Genomic DNA, 18,641 nt, shown 5'->3' with positions numbered 1-18,641 from the left:
CTTTGTTTGTTGGCTGATACTGGGGTCATTTATTGACAAAGCACGTGCCATTAATACAGGAACCTTCCCATCAGTAAAACACATCAAGACTTAGTTTGATTTTTTTTATTTTAAAACAAACATGAGGTTTCATATCTGGTGAATATGTGAGCAGTTTATGGTAGCTGTTCTGTTAAATTGTTGTAATATTTTTTGTAAAAAAAACTAAATGTAAGCAAGTTATTCAGATGATAAAGCAGGCACGTGTAGAGCCCCTGGGGTATTTTAGCTTGTTCCTGAGGGCACTTGGAAACAGTTTAAGTTTTTTTATGGGCATTTTTGAAATAATTAAAACTTTTATTTATTAAGGATGCTTGTACAAAAGTGACAGCAAATGCATTTATACCGTTCTAGATAATTTATATTTCAAATAAATGGTGTCCTTTTCAAACTTTTTTATTTACAAAAAGTTAATTACTAAATGAATCTGTTGCACTACTGTTTTCCACACAGGTAATAATGAGAAATATTTTTGGAGCAGCAAATCAGCACAATAAAATAATTTCTAAAGGACCACGTGACACTGAACACTATGGACGCTACAAATTAAGCTCTGCCATCCCAAGAAAAATATAAACCTAAAGTGAGCCCTCAAACTTTAAAACGGTGCAGCATTACAATAAAACATCTTGCACAGTGTTTTGCTTTTGAGTCAAATAACAGAAAGTATATCTCATAAGCCATGAGTCTGAATTTTACATAGCCTAAGCACAATTTGAAGCATCAGTTTGAGTGTAACATGAAACACGGTCTAGTTTGATCTTATTTCTGTTTTTATTGAACAATAAACTTTAGAAGTGCAATCACCAAATGCTCTAAATACATCTTAATTAGGACAAATAGTCCAGATTCAGTAGAGTCTCTCACGAGGGGGTCTCTGTTGAAGTCCTTATGGCCATGTGTTGAATTGTTTCTAATGAAACACTTTTGTTGAGTGTTTGAATGGGCAGAGTGTGGGAAAACTCCAGGGAATGAGCTCTCAGTAGCTTTAACCATCAGTCACTGCTTCGTTTAGAAAGTCGCCTCATCATGGGTTTGAGCTATTAATTCCAGAAAAACAAGGTCTTGTTTAATGTGGATATAGTGCTCTATTGAGGTCTCTGTTTTAGCATGCATATTCATCATCTTATACATGTGCTTTATTGGTGTGGGAAAGAAATAGAGGATTTTATTTAAATAAAATTTTTTTAGGTCAAAAATGTACTGCTTTGCATTTTTTGTGAGAGTAAAAACTAAAATCTAGTCAAGTTTTGCATTCATATCTATCTTATTGTGTAGACTATAGTCAGGAAAGTGTCATATTTAGATTTTTAAAAGACTCAAGGGTGTACGCTGAATTCAATGGATTTACTGTTGCTTAACAAAATATATTTTTCAGGTAACAGAACTTCTTAAAAATCAGTAGGGAAGAAATTTTTGAATGTTTTGAAAGTTATGATTTCTGAAAACAACATGTCATAAGGGCAATAAAATTATCCCTCGTAGTCTTGGATTTATCTGCATTAAATTCAGTATGAAATATAAATATTTGAATGTGAATTTCAACATATGAAGGACTAAAGTTTTTTAAAAAGTAATTTCTTAATAATGAACTAATTTCTTGAGAGGCCATTATTCTATAAATATACTGTTAAAACATACACGTGTCTAACATTATACACCTCTTTTTAGATGTCCAAAAGCTGATTTTCTTATGACGGTCAAACATTTGTTTGACTTTAAAAACTTTTTTGAAAATGACATATTCTTTAAAAATGTGAGTTTTTGTTGAAACAGTTGAGAGTTAAAGAAAACCCAAAACAAGAAAGTTGATTGTACAGTTTATTTGCCATATGCAATATGATTGCTTTTCTTCATGTGAGCAAATCTAACAATTCACATTTGCCTCAACTATGAAGGATGGGTGCTTTAACATAGCAAAGCAGTAACATCAGTAACAAAATGTACATACATATTTCAGAATCAGGAAGAAGTCCTCATTACATCTGCAGTTCCATTGAACTGGGAAATATTAAACAATGTCACAGACATTTAAAATTAGGGAAATAATGCAAAAAACCTTCAATGAAGGTAAGAACATGACTGCATATAAAACGTAACGTAATAGTCTTTCACTAACAGTGAAAACATTGAGCTGCCCTTTACAGGGGAAAAGTCTCCTTCATGTAAACACATGCAAACATTAAAAACAATCATTTGTGCTTCAACACACAAATAAATCTTTCAAATGAAGATATATTTCTCTAACAATAAGAGAAAATCAGATATATTTCAAACAATAGAAATAAAAATAAAGCACTTTCAGTAAATAAAAGCAGCATGATCATGCAGAGCAAGAAACCTTTAATGAAGGTAAGAGCATGACTGCATATAAAAGTGAAATACTTTGACTAACAGTGAAAACATTGAGCTGCCCTATACAGGGAAAAAGTCTCCTTCATGTAAACACATGCAAATATTAAAAACAATCATTTGTGCTTCAACACACAAACAAGTCCTTCAAATGAAGATATATTTCTCTAACAATAAGAGAAGATGAAATTATTTCAAACAACAGAAATAAGAAGTAAAGCACTTTCAGTAAATGAAAGCAGTGTGGTCATCCTTTACATGCAGAGCAAGAATCCTTCAATGAAGGTAAGAAAATGACTTTACAAATAAAAGTGAAATACTTTGACTAACAGTGAAAACACTGATCTGCCCTTTACAGGGGAAAAGTCTCCTACATGTAAACACATGCAAACATTAAAAACAATCATTTGTGCTTCAACACACAAATAAATCTTTCAACTGAAGAAGTGTTTCTTATATTATAAGAAAAGATAAGATGCATTTCAAATAGCAGAAATCTAAATCAAGTGTTTTCAGTGAACTAAAGCCGTGTGGTCATCGTATAGACGAAGAGAAAACAAACCCAATATGGGTGAAATGCTCAAATGTCTGAATCAGACTTTAAAGTTTCTACTGAATGTTAATTTTCACAAATGCACTGTAATAATCATTCTACACAGCAGATGATTGTGTGCATTGAGATCAAACATGACTGCTCACACAGTTTCACTAAACTCTCTTTCTCTGAAAGCAGATTAAATGTCCTGCAGAAGCTGCAGAGGCGGAAATCAATTCCTACTTTCTGAACTTCAGTCCATGCCAATCTCAGACTGGCATCGTGACTCGTGTTTTCTCAATGGTACGGCGGGTGCTCTGGGCTCTACCAGGGTCTCCAGATGTGACTGCGGGCTGGAGTGTGTTGTTTGGCGCTGCTGTTTGCGTGTGTTTCAGTGGTCTGAGGATTGTCCACACGTGTGTGCTGGTCTGCAGGAGTCTGCATGTGCAGGAAGAGCTTCATCAGTCTTGTGTGGCTCTGCGTCTGCACTGGGCACTGAGACAGAAAGCTGACGGCCTCCTGCACACATCTGGAGCGTCCGTCACCAGCCGCACTGCTTTTCTGAGAGCGTCTCAAGAAATCAAGCGTCATCTCCAGGATATCAGCTTTCTCCTGTCTGGAGTCGGGCTGCTGCTTGATGAACTCTTGAGCCAGAAGAGTCTTGAGCTTCTCGATGCTGCTGTTGATTCGCTCTCGGCGGATCTTCTCCACCATGGGCTTTCTCAGCTGAGGAAACATTGAGGACAGGCGTTTAGAAACACTCATCCAGCATTTATGGAATCTGACATTGAGAGCTGAGCTGTGAAATGATCAATATTTACCTTGTTTGTCAGTAGAGTTTCTCTGCTGCTGATTGATCCAGTGATTGTAGGAGCCATTGCTGTGTGTCTTGTGTTCAGTTCTCCGTCAGGATCAGATCTGAGCTGTGCTAAACTCTCACTCCTCTCTCCTCTATTTATACTCACAAATCTCCATATCAATGTGTGAGTCTGGAGTTTGCTGGAGGTTCTCACAGTCTGCAGCCAATGGGAGCGTTTGGAGTGACACATGGCGGCTGAAGCCCTTTTTGCTCCAACACAAAGAGCTCATCTCTGGGGAGCAGGTGGAGGGCGGGAGAGTGTGTGAGAAAGTGCAGCCCTGTTGTTCACCATTAGGATTAATTGCTCAGAAAGGCACGTGCTGTTGAGAGGCCTATATTAAAAAAAAATTTGCTAAATTTTTCCCCAAGATAATTTTAAAAAAGATTTCATATTCTTCACATGAATAAAAATATCAAATAAACCAGATACATAGCAAAGGTTTGAAATTCATACATCAGTCAATAAATATCACAGTATTCACAATAGGAAAAACAAAACACTCTTTTAATCTTTTTAAATGTTTTAAAAACTTAAAATTTACCACGACTAAAACAATTGTACTGCACTGTACTGTCCCACTAAAAAATACAAGTCTAAACTACAGTTTTAGTTTAGACTTCTATTCTTTAGTGGGACAGTACAGTATGAATCCAAACAAGCAAAAAAAATGCCAATCTCAATTAGGGACAGTGTCATAAACCCCCCTTTGAGATTTCAGTTGAGTCCCTTGATGACATGTCTACTTGCCTGCAGCAAGGCACACTTCTATTCATCTCTGATGAATGGACAGACTGTGGGAAAGCTGTGGAAAGTGCAGTCCCAGTTCCGCACAAGAGTACCTCATCTAAAAGTCTGCATTCTTATAGAGATGGCTAGACTAAACCTGTGGCACCCAAACTGCTGTGCTTACTTTTAAGGAATTCTGATGGAAATCCTAAAGAAATCTTTTAACTAAAGGCCAACTAACTACTGTGTTAGAGACCTAATTAAGGTTGCTTAACCTAGTATGTATGGATTAAAACATTTTATTTGCCTTTTTAACATACACCTGTTTGATTCCTCAAGTATTTTAAGACAATTGTGAAACAGATGATATACAGTATAGTCTCTTGCGTAATTTTCCAATATTAGAGCTGCATGATAATAGTTATTGTAATAAAGGACAATGAATTCCTTAATAATTAAAATTAGGAATTATACTTTTTATCCCTTGTGTCATTTCATATAAACACTAATTAATTAAATAACATTTTAAAAATTAGTTGCAAAAAAAAAGTAAAATAAGTGATCTCAGACATATGTTTCCTAAGAATGGCACAGGGCCTTCTAACTGATTTCTTAACATGAGATGAAACTTCAAAAGGGGTCTCCACTTTCTCACAAACTTCCTCCCTGTAATACATCTCTCTCCACCTGCCTGGCAGAGAGCAGTTCATTGTTGCCTGTGCAATAAAAGCTTCACTGAGCATGTGGCGGCCCTCTGCTCCTTCTATCTTTAGAGCTCTCCCATTGGCTGCAGACTGTGAGAACCTCCAGCAAACTCCAGACTCACACATTGATATGGAGATTTGTGAGTATAAATAGAGGAGAGAGGAGTGAGAGTTTAGCACAGCTCAGATCTGATCCTGAAGGAGAACTGAACACAAGACACACAGCAATGACTCCTACAATCACTGGATCAATCAGCAGCAGAGAAACTCTACTGACAAACAAGGTAAATATTGATCATTTCACAGCTCAGCTCTCAATGTCAGATTCCAGAAATGCTGGATGAGTGTTTCTAAACGCCTGTCCTCAATGTTTCCTCAGCTGAGAAAGCCCATGGTGGAGAAGATCCGCCGAGAGCGAATCAACAGCAGCATCGAGAAGCTCAAGACTCTTCTGGCTCAAGAGTTCATCAAGCAGCAGCCCGACTCCAGACAGGAGAAAGCTGATATCCTGGAGATGACGCTTGATTTCTTGAGACGCTCTCAGAAAAGCAGTGCGGCTGGTGACGGACGCTCCAGATGTGTGCAGGAGGCCGTCAGCTTTCTGTCTCAGTGCCCAGTGCAGACGCAGAGCCACACAAGACTGATGAAGCTCTTCCTGCACATGCAGACTCCTGCAGACCAGCACACACGTGTGGACAATCCTCAGACCACTGAAACACACGCAAACAGCAGCGCCAAACAACACACTCCAGCCCGCAGTCACATCTGGAGACCCTGGTAGACTTAATAGTCGTGTTTTTAAAAAAACAAGGACATGAACTACCACAATTAACTCTGTTATTAGAGAAGATTTTCTTTCATGGGAGAAGAATTGCCTGTACTCTTACTTTAGGTATTGATTATTTTTGCCTTTTTTGGCAAACCGACTGTTAACAGTTATATTATACATTCACAATTATATATCTCACATTGAGGTGCATATTTATGTTCTATGAATAGAAGTTTCTTAACAGATCTAATGGATTTTTATTAAGTTGGTGGTGTAGATTTGATATAATCAAATATGACTGACAAATCCTTTTATAAAGATTGTAAGGCAATATTATAATGATATTGCAGTGTAGCTGTGTTTTAAACAAGTCTTACAATCAAGCAACAATGGAAAGCACTAAACGAAGATGGACAACATCTGCAAATGTTTTATAACAAATAATAAAAGTCTATTTTATGTCAAATGTTCAGTGACGATGTGATCATTCCTAAATACTTCTATTTATCAATCACACCTTTCATCATTATGTATGAAATACCAATCACATACCTGCATTGTAATTCATTACGTAACTATCATATACTAACAAGACACCTCATTGAGGAAAAACGACAGGTGCTAGACCTGTCAACCAGAAAGTGATGCAAAGAGAGAAAATGTAAATCAATAAATAAATATAAATTACCATCCCATTTTCTACAATACATAATTCAAAACACAGGTAAAACACCTGTAAAAGGATAACGGTAAATTTCACCATAATCAGCTTATATATTAGGTCATATGTTCAGCAAAATCTGCGCAGATTCTGAGAATGACAAGCGCAGCTAAACTGAAATGTATGAATGAACTATGTAATAATAATAATAATAATAATAATATATATATATATATATATATATATATATATATATATATATATATATATATATATATATATATATWTTTTTTTTTTTTTTTTTTTTTTTTTTTTGGTCATTGAACAAACTAACAATAACAACAGATACCAGGATAAGTTTTCTGATATGCCTAAACTTACAAAAACAAACGAAAACAAAACAAAAAGAAACACCCCAAGCCCAGCCTGAAAGTATACATTAGTGTTAATCAAAATAACTTTTTAATTACAATACATTGCTTTGGTTAGAAGAATTCTCCATGAAGTGACAAAAGAAAGGGCCACAAATCTTTTGAAATTGTCCAATGCTGCCTTTTACAATATGTCTGGTTTGTTCCAAGTGCAGAGTAGATATAGTAATATTATTATTATACTATTAATAATAATAATAAGCTCTTAAAAAAACATGAAAGAACTTTTCTGGAGGTGCTCATTGAAAAAAAGTTACATTTGTAAAAGAAACTTATGCAAATAAAACGTAATAAGAAATATCGTTAAAGACAGTAACAGGATAATTTTGACTACCTCAACCAATCCCACACTGTCCAACTCGCCATGCCAAAACAAGTGTTAATTAAATAACTAAACACTTTACTCGAGAATTTCCCAGTGATGGGTTGCAGCTGGAAGAGCATCTGCTGCATAAAACATATGCTGGATAAGTTGGCGATTCATTCCGCTGTGGCAACCCCAGATTAATAAAGGGACTGAGCCAAAAAGAAAATGAATAATTAACTTGAGAAACTGTAGGCGGCGACTAAAAATTTCTAGGTTGGAAATTCCTGGGAAAGTCCTAAAAGAGATTGAACAGTGTCTAAAGTCCAGATGGCCTTGCGATGATGTCTTAGGACCCCCCTCTAATAAAGGGAGTTCAAACAGCGCGACTAATGTGATGTGTAACAAGACACACTTCTTTTGTTTGCTTGCTGTGGGCAGTCAATGAACAGACTGTGGGAAAGGAAGACAAGCCTCTCGCACACAACTCATGGGAACCTGAGAGAAAGAAAGCCCAGCGCCTTATGGCACACAACTCTTATGTCTTCAGGCTTGCTGCTACAGGTGGTTTAATGTAGAGGAATCACAGTGGCTGAATCACTTATTCAACTCAATCTCACAAGAGGCTTCACATCTGCTAGCAGAAAACACAGCAGAAAATGAGTACTTTAAAAAGTGTGAAGTTCTGATAAATGTCTGAAAAATGTTATAAAGGTAAGATTTGTCTGTTTTCCTTACTATTGCACAAACAGAAACTTGATTTCCAAAATATGTCTGTAGAGCTGAGACTGGCTGTTTGTTTTACAGCGGCGACGCAATTAACATTCTCAATGGAGCAATTAGTGCATTGTTTGCACTCGTCAGATTAGAGCACCCAGGATGGTGGGAACGTTCTCAAACACAAACTCACAGCATGTCTGATATATGTGAGAAATACAAACGAACACACACAAACAAACAAGCACACACACATTGAAAATACAACATAAACTGTCTTTGAGCAATTCCAGTGTTATGGATGTGTCATCTGCAGTATAAACCTCAAAGCATATATTCCCAAAGAAAGTGTAAGTTAACATTATATTGAAACATGTTTATATTTTCCAAAACAACTAACCCCAGAGTTGTGGGATCAGAAAAATATCAAACTGTAAACATGTTTTAAATTTTAAATGATGAAAAGAAACATCCTAGTAAGCAGTTTTTGTTTTTAAAGATGTCTAATAGATGTCTTGGCTAAAAGTAGGCTAAATTTGGGCTGTCAGTAAAAATATAATAGACGTCTAATAATAGTCCAAAACTAAACTAGTCATCAAATAAACAGAAATGAATGACTGCACATATAAAGTCTGTCTAATCTGTCTATTTGATGACTAGTCTAGTTTTGGGCTATAAGATGTCTATTAGATTTTCACTGTTAGCCCAAGTTAAGCCTTGTTTTAGCCAAGCTGTCTACATTTAGCTGTCTATTAGACGTCTATTGCTGGGATTCGCTATGGATGTGACCAAAAAAAGTTACCTACTTCTGTGAATTAAACTGCACAACCACAACATAAATAATGCTAATCAAAAAGGATAAAAATTGGCTATAATAAAACATAAACGATTGATTTTATTTTATTCTGAATTTATGAGTAAATAAAGCTTGGTTATGGATGTGACATCTCTCAGTTGTGCATGTAGCAGTCAGATGTGAAATTGGCACTTGTGTGACTTTGGTAAATTAAGTATAATTGCTTGAAAACATTGACTGAAACATTTTTAAGTATTTTTAAAGTACTATAAAATACTTGCTTACACAAAAAAACGTACAAACAATTTTACTATTTTGGTAAAAACTAAATTTTTTTTATGGTAAGGTTGACATTTGCATGGGACTGCTCCTTTGCTATCCATCACAATAGAAAAAGGTAATGGGTTATTTATTATTTTAACTCATTGTTATTTGCAATAAGATGTATATACATACACTAGTTTAAATAATAGTGTGTCAGTGAAAAAAACCTGATACTTTAAAATTGCTGTAATGGATCGATTAACAATTGAACAAAAGCTGAAATCTATATCGGGTATTTTGGCTTGTTCGGAGGGTCTGCATAGTTTTTCTTAAGAACAGTTATCACCAATTTTGCACTGCAGTTAATGTGAAACAATGTGGTGTTCAAACTTCGCACAGTCTTGTGCCTCAAATTCAAGTGCCTTAGACCAGGGGTGTCCAAACTCACTCCTGGAGGGCCGGTGCCCTACTTTTCTGTAAATTGGCTGAATTTCAAACTGACTTTATTTAATGATATAGATAATATCCAAATAATGATGCTAACCCAGGGTTTAGAAAGGAACAGTGTTGTGAAACAAACCAGCAATAATTGAAATTATTCATATTTAAGACAAAAAGGAAATGGACAACCAAACACAAAAAGATGTTATGTCTTGTGAATACGGTTTGGACAGATCATTCAATCATTCATTCATTTTCTTTTCGGGTCGCCAATGAACCGCCAACTTATCCAGCATGTTTTTACACAGTGGATGCCCTTCCAGCCGCAACCCATCTCTGGAAAACAGCCACACACACTCATACACTACGGACAATTTAGCCTACCTAGTTCACCTGTACCGCATGTCTTTGGACTGTGGTGGAAACCGGAGCACCCAGAAAAAACGCAGGGAGAACATGCAAACTCCACAAAGAAACGCCAACTGACCCAACCCAGGCTCGAACCAGCGACCTTCTTGCTGTGAGGCGACGTACTTACTGCGCCACTGCATCGCCCCCGTTTGGACAGATGCTGTCATTATGATGCACAAGATCATTGTGAATTTGCTAAAGCGTTCTGTGTAACTTTTCCCCTTTTGTTTAAAATTCACGCACCATTAATAATCCAGATTCACCTGCTAGTTCTCATTGTTCTTCAAAACCACTTTACTCACGTGCTTGAACTTCGTCAGTGTCTTTCCCACAGTGACAACAGAAGCCGGGTTAAATGACCTTATTGGCTTTGGCGTCTGCTGGGCGCGTGATTGTGTGGACTGCAGGTCGCGCGCACAATGAATGATTAGCATTGATCTCTTCGGCTGCGCGCGGACTGTGTGGTGACACAAAGTGAGCTAAAGAAGAACTTTTATACAAAAACAATAATCATTATTTTACTTCACATAACTATTTTGCCGAACGCAGAATTCTAACGTCTCGCTTAAGGAAAATTTAAAATCTTCATCGCCCCGCGCGTGCCTTCACAGCTTTCACGCAGCTTCTCAGAGACACGAGAACTAACTTCCGTATGGCACGTGGACGCAACTGTTTTGTCACGTTAAACTTAAATGGAGATAACGGTCGTGTTGTTAACAGTTTATCAAAGGAGTATTCCTGGCAACGCGATCAAATCTGTGTTTCCAGCTGTGTCTCTCGTGCCTTTGATGCGGCAGACTGTTTTAACCACGTGCCATTGTCGACAGTGTGTGTAGGTCACTGTACTAAAATTAGCCTACTGTCTTATAATTGAGAATTAAATGCTTGCCCGAACATGTCGAAGTAGTGTCTTTATGGTTTCTAAAGTCTTAAAATGTATATGTGCATGTTTTTTTATTGTACAGTTTGTGCTGTCTAAAGTTTTGGAATACTAAGGTTACATGTGATTCATGTGACTTTTTTTAAATAAGTGTTGTCATGGTTTATGAAATGTCCTTTATTGCATTTCAATACTTCTGTTCAGCACAAAAGAAGGCATTTTAAAGAATATTTGAAAGAAACAGCTATTGACTTCCATAATATGTATGTCCTTATAGTTGTCACTGGCTGGTTTCCAACATTATTTAAAATATTTCTTTTGTATTTAACAGTAGAAAGAAAATCAGTTTAGAACCATTTGAGTTTGAGTAAATGATGCAGAAAGTTTCATTTATGAGGTAACCATCCCTTTAAGTGCATGCACAAACTTATCAAGCAATTGTTTGCATTATTAATTATACTTTATTTTTGTATACAAATGCATCAATTATTTAAACAATTCATGGTTTAGAGAGTTTGCTATATATTTTAGTCACACAATTGATGAATTGGATGCATGCATGAATCAAATAATTATTGCATAGTAACAAATTGCAATATAAAATTTTTAATCACTGAGCTGTTTGCACTTGAATCTTTAATAACTTTTAGTAACAAAAATGAAATGCATGCATACACATCAAACAAATGGTATGCTTTATAAAATATACTTTATTGCATATGTGTATATATAATTTTCATCACTGGACAGTCTGTGTTAGAGTTTCAATATTCAATATATGTTGGTTACACAAACTATAAATAAGAAGCATACATAATAAAAAAAATCATGGTTATCAAATATATAATTTTTTTTAATCTTTCTATCTGTAACTCTGATGCTCTGCATATAAAAACACGCACAACCTACAATTCCTTTTTTTAAAGGTCAAATTCCTTCACTCTCATACCTTGGGAAACATTCCTCCAGTGGAGGGCCAGCAGGCAGTTAACCATAAAATTAATGTCCTCTATTGTTGTGATGAGCCGGCCCTTTGGTCCCAGAGTGTGGGAACAGTAGCACAGCACAGGCCACATGGCTTTGTAATGGTAATGCAGTGGTATAAATACAAGCCTCTGCACCTCCAACAGCCTCACAATTCTTTTTGGCACAACATAAAGCAAGCTGTTCGAGCACAGACATGGCACCCCACTCAGCCACACTCGCCTCCTTTGACCATCTTCACTTCAGCGATAAGGAAAAAATAAAGGTATGTTCACTTTCAAAACATCATTCCAGCATTTCAACTAATTTGATTGTTTGATTTAGTTTAATTTATTTCAGCCTCCACTGACAAAAAATAGTGTATCATTCCTAGTCTTTATGTACAATTAATTGATGAATCACACTTTTTGCAAAATGTGACCCTGCAACACAAAACCAGTTTTAAGTTGTACAGATACAGATATGTTTTTGGCCAGTAAAAATAAAATGCATTGAATGGGTCAAAATGAATGCCAAAATCATTGGAATATTAATTAAAGATCCTGTTCCATGAAAATATTTAGTACATTTCTTACTGTAAATAAATTAATACTTTGTTTTGGATTCGTAACATGCATTGCTAAATAATTAATTAAAGATGATTTTGTCAGTATTTATGATGATATTCCAGATTTTCAAATAGTTTTCTCTATATATTTCTTGCTATAGACCTTAGAAGCTATACATCATCAATGGAAATTCATTTAACATTTATGTGACATTTAGAACACAAAATTACACTAGTTTTTGGTCACACTTTATTTTGATGTTCTGTTTGTTGAATATAAGTTACATTGCAGCTTAATGTCAACTAATTTTTATTAGATGACTGTTAGATTGGGGTTAGAGTTGGTGTAAGTTGACATGTACTTGCACAGCTTCTTATAGTCAGTTAAATGTCTATTGAATGAGCAGAATCAGCAGATATTAAGCAGTCTACTAATACTCAAATGGACCATCAAAATAAAGTGTTACCTAGTTTTGTGATCCAGGGTCATGAATTTGATGATGCAGAATACATTTCTCAAATGTACAAACATAATTCCAAGCATACTAGAAACAGAAATATAACTAAAATACGTTCACAGTTTTTAATGTCATAATTATTTATCACCTTTTATTGACACATTTTCTTAAATTTGCAAAGCGATTTACAAATATGACCTCCCTGTCACATGTATTCAATAGATTTACTTCTTTGACTTTGTCATGTTCTAATTCCATTTTCATTTGCTTTCAGCTGAGGAAGCCGATAGTTGAAAAGATGCGTCGGGATCGAATCAACACCTGCATTGATCAGCTGAAAAGTCTCCTTGAGAAGGAATTCCACAGTCACGATCCCAGCACCAAACTGGAAAAGGCTGACATCCTGGAAATGACTGTCAGCTTCCTGAAACAGCAGATCAAGCAACAGCAGCAGATCCCTCAGAGAGACTTTAATGAAGGCTATTCTCACTGCTGGAGAGAGTCTGTCCACTTCCTCTCGCTTCACTCCAATGCTGGAGAGCTCCAGCATCTCCACAGTGGCCCGAAAACCAACTCAACCATGGGCTCTACTCCAGCAACAGCCTGCTCTAAACTGAACACAGCTGCTTTACAGCACCCAGACAGCGTGAGGGCCGTCTGGAGACCCTGGTAGAGATCCTGTGGACTGACAACCCTGAGGGACGGTGGTATTAACATCTCTCATAAAAGTAGGAGATATGGATTTCCAAAGCGTATGTTTATAGTTGTCATCATATTGATCGACAAAAAACTGTTGACGAACACGTGTTCGTCTGGGAAGGAGGTGGATTGCCTCATCCTTAGCTCTTAATGCTTATGTATTAATTCAATTGTGGTTTGTATGCATTTTTAATTGACTCCAGTGGAGTTTGATGTATCAGAACTTTGAACTGATTTTGTACTTAATAGTTCCATTTCTGTTTGCACTGAGGATTGTTTGTTAGGTGAGGCATTTTGTACCTTTGATAAAGGATCCAGTTTGTTATCTTGACCAATGATGTGTTATTGTTTGTTTGTTGTTAGTTTTTTTTTTTTTTTTTTTGGGGGGGGCTCTTATGACAAATTTTTAATCAATGTTTGCATGTTTCAGACCCCTGTTTTTTTACTTGCTTAATAAACTGCCGCAAAATGTGCAAGAAGTACAATAAAAAGCATTTTCTATGAAAATATTGAGTGAAGAATTTGATTAAACATCATGTTGGGGAATTTCATTAAATATCACTTGTAGGGAATATGTGTTCATTTGGGTAAACTCACTCATAATTTGTGTGAATCGTCGATTTTTTACTTCGGAGTAGTTCTATTACATATTTCTGTGTTCCAGAATAATATAAAATCAAATTTGTGGGGTTATATTGCATAAGCAGGTAACCAAGATTTTACGAATTCTTCAGAAAATGTAACTTTTTTTTAACAACTGAAATCTTCAATACTCAATGTAAAAAAACATGATGAAAACAACTAAAATGCTTGATATAGTCATTTCTATAAATCATTTTTTGCAAATAAACTCTTCATATAAAAACAATAATTCAGTGAGTTTGATTTCAGGTTGTATTTAAAACAAAAAAAGTGAACAATCCACAGAAAAAGACAATTAAAAACATTTTAACAATTCACTGAAAGGGCATAAATAGTAAAAAAAAAAAAAAGTTAAAACAAAGAAAGACAGAAAAGAAAAGGGAGTGTAAGACAGTTTCTTCCTAAATACAAGAAACAAACATGTGTTTTGTAAATTGAAGTAAAGTGCTATGATAATTCTTTTTGAGGTTGAGAAAAAACTAGGGATGCACCAATATGTATTTTTTGGCCGATATCAATAACCAATGATTCTTAAGATTTGGAGGCTGATAACCAATATATTATAGCCCATAATAATAAATATTTCAGAATGTTATATTTTTATACAGTGAACAACTGAATTTATTTTTAAAAACTTCATAAAAGTTTGATCTGATCTTAGAATAGCCTACTTAAAGCAAAAAATTTATAATAATAATTTAAAAATTGCAAAGTGATGATTATGTAGACTCATATTCACAATTTTTCATAAATCAGCATGCCAAAAGTAAATTATTTCCTTTTCTTCGCCTAGCAAATTAACATGCAACTTGACTGTTAAATAATAAAATGGGATTTAATTAACAAACAAGTTAAATAAAATGAAAATGAAATAACTAATTGAAACCAGCTCAGATGTTCTTGAATAAAACGTGTCACAGTAATGTACATATGTAGAAATATGTAAGGCCACACTTTATTTTGATAGTTCGTTTGCTGAATTTAAGTAACATTGCAACTAATTCTCAGTAGATGATTAGTAGATTTTTAGGTTGAGGTTGGGGTTAGGGTTATTGTACAGACATGTACTAGCAAAGTTTCTAATAGTCAGTTAGATGTCTGTTGAAGGACTGTTAAATGTCAGAATCAACAGATATTAAGCAGAGGGTCTACTAATACTCGTATGGACCATCAAAATAAAGCGTTACCATATAATGTCCGAAAAAGCATTTTGAGAGGTGTTTTGACAGTTCAGAGCCACCACACAAGCGAAAAGCTGAATTTACTTTAGAAAATGCAGCATAAATTCGTCCTATTTAGTGTTTTAGATTCTTTTAACACATGTAGGTGCAACATGTATACATTAGATACCAAACAACCCAACAAGTTGTTTAATAGTAGCAATGCACATGTGCTATGTTTACACATGTAATATTTTTCCTGAGGTGATTTAAACCAAAATACACAATGACTCTCTATCAAACAAATCTACAATGATAAGGAATATGGCTACTTAATGAGATATTAACACACAGCAATACCACACAAAAAAGAAAGGAAAAACTTTGAAGGAATAAACAATGTGAGGCAAGCTCCGTTATAGTGCACTGGACAAGTCTGAACAAGTTCAACCTATGCATGTGCGAGGTAAGCAGTTCTGTACAGTTACGTAATTTATCAGCTTAAAGATATCGGCCTAATTTTGACATCTGATTGATAACGATAACATTAAAAATAGCATTAATCAGACGATATATTATGGCCGCCGATATATCATGCATGTTTTTTTTTTGTTTTTTTTTGATGGAATACAGTAAGTTTTTAAATAATATGCAATAATAAAGTATTTAACATTTATTTCAAGAGCAGCTGCATCATTCTGAACTTTCAGGCAGTGCACAAATATCAGGTTTCCCTCAGCACAGATGGGTGATGTCAAGTCAAGAGAATTACGCAGCCTCCCCTTTACAGGCACACTTCTATTGTTGTCCCCTCCTGAGAATATCACACTCACAATAGGGAAAGTAGTGTGGGAAACACTTCCGTGCGCCCAACTCACACGTTCCAGAGTCAATGGAGATGACCTCCCGAACAACAGCCAGCCTTTCATCCAAGCTTTTCCCAGGGGCCGTGCAAGTGTGTGTGTTTCACTGAACATTAGCCAACAATTACAAGATCAACAGTGGAGACTCAAAGTCTGCAAGGAGAAGCTGAGATTTAGAGTTGAATTTGAACATGATAATAAATGGGATTTTGAATATATATACATCACTTGCTTTTCACAAGAAGTCTAAAATCTGTTATTTTTGCCAGAATGGGTGTCACAATAAAAGTTTTATTTCCAAGTCACTAATTAAAGTAAATTCATGGTATTAATGGCTACTTTTTGAACAGATGGTCAGTTGTTTTTCTATTACTGCTTCATGATGTTCTATGGATCATTGCTGGAGAATATGATCCTCAAGTTTGACAATAAAATCCTATGACGTTCATGCAGTTCTGAGAGCTGCTCTCATAAAAGAAAGACAGCAATAAAATATATTTGAATAAATAAAAAGCATTTTCCAGTTTGTCTTTCCCTTAAATGTTATTTCTAATTATTTGTTGAGGGTTAAAAATCTTAATATTGATAAAAACAACTTGAAGTGCTTATCAATGCAGATTACTAATCAAAGACTCATTTTTCATATAGCTACAGTAGGAAATTCACAAAATATCTCAATGGAATATGAGTTTACTTACTATTCAAATTATTTTTCGCATGAAAGAAAATTAGCAAATTTTAACCCATATGAAATATTTAAGAAAAATATACTATACAACATTAGACATGCATTATATATACAGTTGGGGCAGCACGGTGGCACAGTGGATAGCACAATGTGCTATTGTTGATATCCATGAATTTTTAAATGTACTTTTTACAAGAGAGGCTATGAAAAAAAGTTCTACATTATTATTATTATTATTATTATTATTATTATTATTATTATTATTATTATTATTATTATTATTATTATTATTATTATTATTATTATTATTTAATTGTTTAATACTCAGACAGCACAATGGCGCAGTGAGTAGCACAATCGCCTCAAAGCAAGAAGGTCGCTGGTTCAAGCCCCGGCTGGGTCAGTTGGCGTTTCTGTGTGGAGTTTGCATGTTCTCCCTGTGTTTGCGTGGGTTTCCACTGGGTGCTCTGGTTTTCCCTACAAGTCCTATAATGTGGTATAGGTGAATTGGGTAATCTAAATTGTCTGTAGCATATGTGTGTGAATGAGAGTGTATGGATGTTTCCCAGTGATGGGTTGTAGCTGGAAAGGCATCCGCTGCGTAAAACATGTGCTGGATAAGTTGGGGGTTCATTCCACTGTGGTGACCCTGGATTAATAAAGGGACTAAGCCGAAAAGAAAATGAATAAATGAATAATATACACAGTTAGGTCCATAAATATTTGGACATCGACACAATTCTAACATTTATGGCTCTATACACAAACACAATTGATTTGAAATGAAACAAAAAAGATGTGGTTTAACTGCAGACTGTTAGCTTTAATTTGAGGGTATTTACATCTAAATCAGGTGAACACTGTAAGAATTTCAACAGTTTGCATATGTGCCTCCCACTTGTTAAGAGTCTAAGCATTTAAATGTCACTTTAAGCTATATAGAACTGTCTTGAAAAATATGTAGTCAAATATTATTTACTGTCATCATGGCAAAGATAAAATAAATCAGTTATTAGAAATGAGTTATTAAAACTATTATGGTTAGAAATGTGTTGAAAAAATATTCTCTCCGTAAAACAGAAATTGGGGAATAAATAAAAAGGGGGACTAAAATTCTGACTTCAATTGTATATATAATTCTAAAATAATATTACAATATAATTAGAAATATGACCTGATTTAAATATGATAATATAAAATAAAACATGACCTGTTGGAATAGGCAGATGTTAGATAAGCTAAAGGGATAGTTCACAAAAAATAGTTCCATAATCATTTCCTTCCCCATCCATGAGTTTCAAACCTGCTTGAGTTCATTCATTTATTTTCCTTCGGCTTAGTCTCTTATTTATCAGGGGTAGCCACTGTTGAATGAACCGCCAAATATTCCAGCATATATTTTACCCAGTGGATGCCCTTCCAAACACAACCCAGTACTGGGACACTCTTCTTGAGTTGAGAAACCAAAAAAATAGAAGGTCTGAGTAAATGTTGAGTAAATTCAACAAACTGTCACTTTAAAAAGCTTTAGGGACAATTAAAAAACAAAACTTCAGTGCACATTTATAACGTACAGAAAGTTATGGCATATGCTATAATGTTTATAATAATCCACTAATTTGCGAGTGTGAATGAGCCTTTAAGACTTTTATAAAAGACAAAGAAAACAAATGATGCCATCTGTCCTCAAATCTGCCAGACCAAGATCAT

General features: G+C 35.1%; 3 protein-coding genes across 5 annotated transcripts; 2 read left to right on the top strand and 1 right to left on the bottom strand.

Moving 5' to 3' along the window:
- Nucleotides 1-1,847: 1,847 nt before the first annotated feature.
- On the bottom strand, nt 1,848-10,789 carry her4.2 (hairy-related 4, tandem duplicate 2). 3 transcript variants are annotated; one of them, XM_073937920.1, is made up of 3 exons: nt 10,313-10,789; nt 3,748-4,117; nt 1,848-3,652 (listed from the first exon to the last, which is right to left on the bottom strand). In XM_073937920.1, the coding sequence occupies exons 2-3, from the start codon at nt 3,973-3,975 to the stop codon at nt 3,251-3,253; spliced, it is 630 nt and encodes a 209-aa protein (XP_073794021.1). In that variant the 5' UTR covers nt 3,976-4,117; nt 10,313-10,789; the 3' UTR covers nt 1,848-3,250. The 3 variants fall into 3 exon arrangements, with proteins under 3 accessions (XP_073794021.1, XP_073794022.1, NP_001154881.1); XM_073937921.1 differs by having other exon boundaries at nt 9,984-10,345; NM_001161409.1 differs by lacking the exon at nt 10,313-10,789 and having other exon boundaries at nt 2,066-3,652; nt 3,748-3,854.
- On the top strand, nt 5,391-6,451 carry her4.1 (hairy-related 4, tandem duplicate 1). The gene is made up of 2 exons (NM_001103128.1): nt 5,391-5,500; nt 5,596-6,451. The coding sequence occupies exons 1-2, from the start codon at nt 5,444-5,446 to the stop codon at nt 5,995-5,997; spliced, it is 459 nt and encodes a 152-aa protein (NP_001096598.1). The 5' UTR covers nt 5,391-5,443; the 3' UTR covers nt 5,998-6,451.
- Nucleotides 10,790-12,024: 1,235 nt separating the features above from the next.
- On the top strand, nt 12,025-14,085 carry her12 (hairy-related 12). Its single transcript, NM_205619.1, is given in 2 exon segments — nt 12,025-12,139; nt 13,154-14,085. Coding segments are annotated over 2 exon segments (468 nt in total). The 5' UTR covers nt 12,025-12,070; the 3' UTR covers nt 13,553-14,085.
- Nucleotides 14,086-18,641: the final 4,556 nt, after the last annotated feature.

The sequence above is a fragment of the Danio rerio genome, chromosome 23 (genome assembly GCF_049306965.1).
Source record: "Danio rerio strain Tuebingen ecotype United States chromosome 23, GRCz12tu, whole genome shotgun sequence".
Lineage (NCBI taxonomy): Eukaryota > Metazoa > Chordata > Actinopteri > Cypriniformes > Danionidae > Danio > Danio rerio.
This window is presented reverse-complemented; position numbering and strand designations above follow the sequence as displayed.

Excerpts from the sequence above, each read along its gene's own strand:
- her4.2 (XM_073937920.1), bottom strand. The coding sequence starts at position 3,975 with ATGTGTCACTCCAAACGCTCCCATTGGCTGCAGACTGTGAGAACCTCC. Across the intron at positions 3,653-3,747 it reads AAACTCTACTGACAAACAAG|CTGAGAAAGCCCATGGTGGA; the intron begins GTAAATATTGAT and ends ATGTTTCCTCAG.
- her4.1 (NM_001103128.1), top strand. The coding sequence starts at position 5,444 with ATGACTCCTACAATCACTGGATCAATCAGCAGCAGAGAAACTCTACTG. Across the intron at positions 5,501-5,595 it reads AAACTCTACTGACAAACAAG|CTGAGAAAGCCCATGGTGGA; the intron begins GTAAATATTGAT and ends ATGTTTCCTCAG.